The following is a 4,652-nucleotide window of genomic DNA, read 5'->3' as shown; positions in this document are numbered from 1 at the left end:
TAAATTTCTTCTTATGCAAAAATTTCAAAAATATTGGATGGATCAAAATGCTTCGATCATCCAACATGTAGCAAAAGTTGAAAACATGGCACGGTTTCCGACAGTACAAAGTACAGTTCTTTAATCACGGCTTGAGACAGTTTTGCTTCCGATCAACAAACTCGCAATAACCAACACCAACGACTCTTGAAAGAGGAATCCCAGTTAGGTCTCAATGACAACGGGAAGGAATAAATATGTCAGCAAACCAATGCAGAACTACCTAGAACAGAAAGGAATCCAGCTCAAATTGAGAGGCCCTATTCTCCTGAACAAAATGGAAACACTGAAAGAGATAACTGCACTATTGTTGAATGTGCCAGAACAATGCTGCTTTCAAAAAATCTGCCTTGATTTTTTTTTGACTGAGGCTGTATATACTTTGGTTTATCTTCTCAACCAAGCAGCCATAACTCAAGTAAATAATGCAACTCCCTATGCAATATGGACAGGTAGAAAGCCAGATCTAGCAAATGTCCGAAATTTCGGCAGTAAAGCCTCCGTACATATTCCCAAAGTTCACCGAACAAAGCTGGATCTGAAAGCGAAAAAGTTGATATTGGTTGGGTATAGTGGAGAATCATCAAACTATCGCCTATTTAATCCCAACACTCGCACAGTTTCAGTGAGTATGGATGTGGTCTTCGATGAAAAACTCACTGAAATTCCAGAAACTAAAAATTTTTAGCCTACTGATCTTAAATTGGTTCTGGAACCAAAAGAAGAGCAACGAGTAGCAGAAAACCTAGATGAGGACGCATTAGGAGAAAATTTTTAAATCCCGGAAAATGCAGCAGTGGCTTAAATCGATCCTGTACAAAATGCTATGAAAGAAGCTACATTTATAGTTAAATCGCAATCTACATGAACATCACATTACAAAGAATAAGACAATTTATCAATGAATCCATAAAATTGTTGCGCGGAAACACGATTTTGTTTATTTAAAAGGTGGATGCAAACAAATCTTCAAAGTACAAGCCTGTTTAACACGAATGAACGATTGGTAAGGAACGAAAGTGCGGGAAAGGAGGAGCGAGTCAATCGTAGAAGACATTAAGAAGCATTATGAATATTCAAATGCTTTTAAGGTAAAAATAAATTTTGAACCTATCAAAAAACCTTTCCTCCAGTCGTAGCGTATGATTAGTGCGTGTTCTACTGGCACGGATACCGAAAAAGACCTTGAAATCCGACATTTCGTGATTGCGAAGTTTAACTTGCACTGTATGCTGACGAGGTCTAATTTTAGCAAAATCGAAAAGAGGTCTAGATACTGTCATCAAAGTTCTACAAAGTTATTTTGAAATAACTCTTGGTAATTCAGAAGTATTTGTGGGAATGCAAATTGACAGAAGTCGAGAAAAGGCATCTTTGATGATACATCAAGAAGCATATATTCATATAATACTATCTCGTTCCAATATGACTGAAGCTAAGTCTATTAGTATTCCAGCTAATCCTCATACTATTTCAAAATCAACTAATAAGCAAGCTCTTTTACATAAAGAAATTCTGTACAGAGGGGCAGTGGGATCACTCATGTTCTTAGCGATAATAAGTCGTCCTGGCATCGTCTTCGCGTTCAACTGTGTTAGTCGGTATCTGAACAATTATGAACAAACCTATTGGCAGGTATTGAAACGAATTCTAAGATATCTTAAAGAAACAGTAGCTTTAAAAATAATGCATTCAAACAGTGGGAGCTTTGCAAAGTTTATAGGATACTCAGAATCCGACTACGCAGGCGATGTTGATACTAAGAGATGAACTACTGGCTATATATTTCAGTATGTTAGTGAAGCAGTCACATGGTCGTCTCGAAGACCAAAATAGTAACTCCGAACTCCACTGAAGGTAGGTATGTAGCTTCGTGAGCCGCAGCGAGAGATGCCGTAAAGCTGAGAAGTTTGTTAAATAACCACTGAAACTGCAAATATTATTTACTCTGTACCATTCTGACCCTCCTTCCCTTAATCTGGTAACCCTATAGCCTCGTGGCTTTATAAACCTCCTACCTCGTAGTAATGAAACCCCATAACCTCATAATCCCTCTCAAACGTCTCCGATACCACAGTATGCTTGTAGTACAATTTATTTTTCGCAATGCTTATGGAATTAAGTTTCTTTCGTGGTGGTTTAACAATTATTAAAAAAAACCGCCACTACTACTAGTACTGACACTACTACTTTTTACGATTGCAATTGTGAAAAGATCTACCATTTTTTTATAGAATTTGAAATCCCGCTACCTTATGGACCACTAAAGATGGTGACACTGCTTCTAAGGAAGATGTGTAAAATGATCCACTCTCCAATTATCTGAGGTAACGAAACCAGCGACGGCGCGCTGCTCTGCAGGTGGACCGTAGGGTGTGAGGATGAAGCTGCAGTGTGCCCGACGACGAGTTGACGTAGTCCTCGTCTAAGTCAGAAAGCCCTCATTTTTAGTCCTAAGGGGGTATGCGAATTATCACCCATAGGCCGGCTAACTCATCCGCGATCGGAACGGGAACCCTACCGTGTGGGTTCTAATATGAAACATTGCAAAACACGATCGTGTTCAGGAAAAAATGTGCGTGAATGTCCTGGAAACGGTGATAGGTACTGCTACTTGTACGGCGATTTCAAAATAAAGAAAATTTTTATAAACTTAACTCAGAACCTGTGTCAAAATGACCGGCTATGCTTGCAGATCAATTTTGAACCAAAATGATAAGCATAATGCGAAAATAAGGTTTGGTACACCAACTGTTTGGCGGGAGTCCAAGAGCCAAGACGATTGTTATTTTTGTTTGACTGATACAGTAGGATTCAACTCTAGTAATTTTCAAAAAAACCAGTGAGCAATCGTGTCTAGCGTAACCAAAGCTTTCATGTCTGAGATCAGTAATAAGAAAGATCATGACGTAGCCCTTGATGTATCCGTGGCTGATATGGATATTGATAAAGAAACTGATGAAAATATCAATGAAGGGAGCGGCGAGAATGACGATGACACTGATCAGGAAGAATATGCTGTAAAGAATGAGAAAGCTGGTACGTTGCGCCCATTCAATTAAGAAGAACTGAATGATTTAATGAGAGAAATAGGGCTGCCAAAAGATGGGGCTGAATTGCTAGCTTCTAGACTGAAAGAAAGAAATATACTATCTAAAGGAACAAAGGTTTCATTTTATCGGAATAGGGATGCGTCATTCCGAAAATGCTTTAGGTAAGAAGACGACTTCGTATACCGCAACAATTTTCATGGCCTTTGGAATGAATTGAAAAAGAGATATACAAATCTGTGAGATTGTTTATAGATTCTTCAAAACGAAACCTTAAAGCGGTGTTATTACATAATACAAGTAAATATGCTTCGATACCTATAACACACTCGGTTACGCTCAAGGACGAATATGCAAACACAGAAATGGTTTTGGGTAAGATAATATATGGAGAATACAAATAGCAGATTTGCAGCGATTTCAAGATCTGGACAATTATTCTAGGTCAGCAATCTAGTTTTATGAAATTCCCATGCTTTCTTTGATTGGGGGATAGCAGGCATTGCAAGCATCATTACGTCAAGAAAGATTGATCAGCTCAAAAATGTATAGAAACTGGATCAAAAAATGTTATAAACAAGGCTTTGGTTGAGCCGGCTAAAATTCTAATTCCTCCTTTGCTCATCAAACTTAGTTTGATAAAACAGTTCGTAAAAGCTTTGAATAAGGAAGGAAAATGTTTTGCCGATTTAGTCAAACGATTCCCAGCTTTATCGAGCGCGAAATTAAAAGAAGGAGTCTTTAATGGACCTCAAATTCATAAGATGTTGAGATATGAAACGTTCATTGCCACAATAAATCTCAAGGAACGAGATGCATGGCTGAGCTTCAAAAGTGGGTTGAGAATTTCTTAGGCAATCACGAGAATGACAACTGCAAGTAACTGGCGTCTGACTTGTTCAAAAACTAACAAGAAAATGATTTGCTTTATGAGATAGAAGCTACACTTTCTTGATTCCCATTTGGAAAACTTACCAGAAAATCTGGGAGATTACAGTAAGAAACAAGGAGAACGCTTCCATCAAGATATCAAGGAAATGGAAAGACGTTACCAAGGTAGATGGAATACGAATATGATGGCAGATTTCTGTTGGGTGTTTAAAAAGGAAGGGGGTCACAGTTGCAAGAAACGGAAACAAAATCCATTGCACAGATCTTTCGAAGACAAGAGAGTTTGCAAGAATAAATAAAATCTTTATCATGGCTTCAATGAAGTTGATACGGATAGCAGAAATTAAAAATAAAAAAGTAGAGGGGTTTTTAGGTTATGTTCTTATGGGATGTCAGGACTATATTGCACAAGAAAAACTCACGAGATTATTCTGTTTTCCCAAACAAGATATTTCTTCTAAATCAGGTTACCAGATTTTGAGGTTATGGGGTTATATTATTTCAAGGTAAGGGAATTATGGAGTCATGCATTTATAGGGTTACCACATTAATGGGAGAAGGGTGAAAAAGGTACAGGAAAAAAATGTTTGCAATTTCAGTTGTTTATTGGGTGTTTTTGAGGTAATGTGAAAATCCTGACCTGTAGGGGTTAAGCGGGTCGCATATTTGGTT

At 37.9% G+C, this 4,652-nt stretch overlaps 1 protein-coding gene across 1 annotated transcript; it reads left to right on the top strand.

The window, feature by feature from the left end:
- The first annotated feature begins 1,464 nt into the window (after positions 1-1,464).
- On the top strand, positions 1,465-1,809 carry LOC117182690 (secreted RxLR effector protein 161-like). Its single transcript, XM_033375793.1, has one exon. The coding sequence runs from the start codon at positions 1,465-1,467 to the stop codon at positions 1,807-1,809; it is 345 nt and encodes a 114-aa protein (XP_033231684.1).
- Positions 1,810-4,652: the final 2,843 nt, after the last annotated feature.

Source organism: Belonocnema kinseyi, chromosome 2 (genome assembly GCF_010883055.1).
Source record: "Belonocnema kinseyi isolate 2016_QV_RU_SX_M_011 chromosome 2, B_treatae_v1, whole genome shotgun sequence".
Lineage (NCBI taxonomy): Eukaryota > Metazoa > Arthropoda > Insecta > Hymenoptera > Cynipidae > Belonocnema > Belonocnema kinseyi.
Note: the sequence above shows the minus strand (reverse complement) of the source record. Positions and strands in the feature narration are given on the sequence as shown.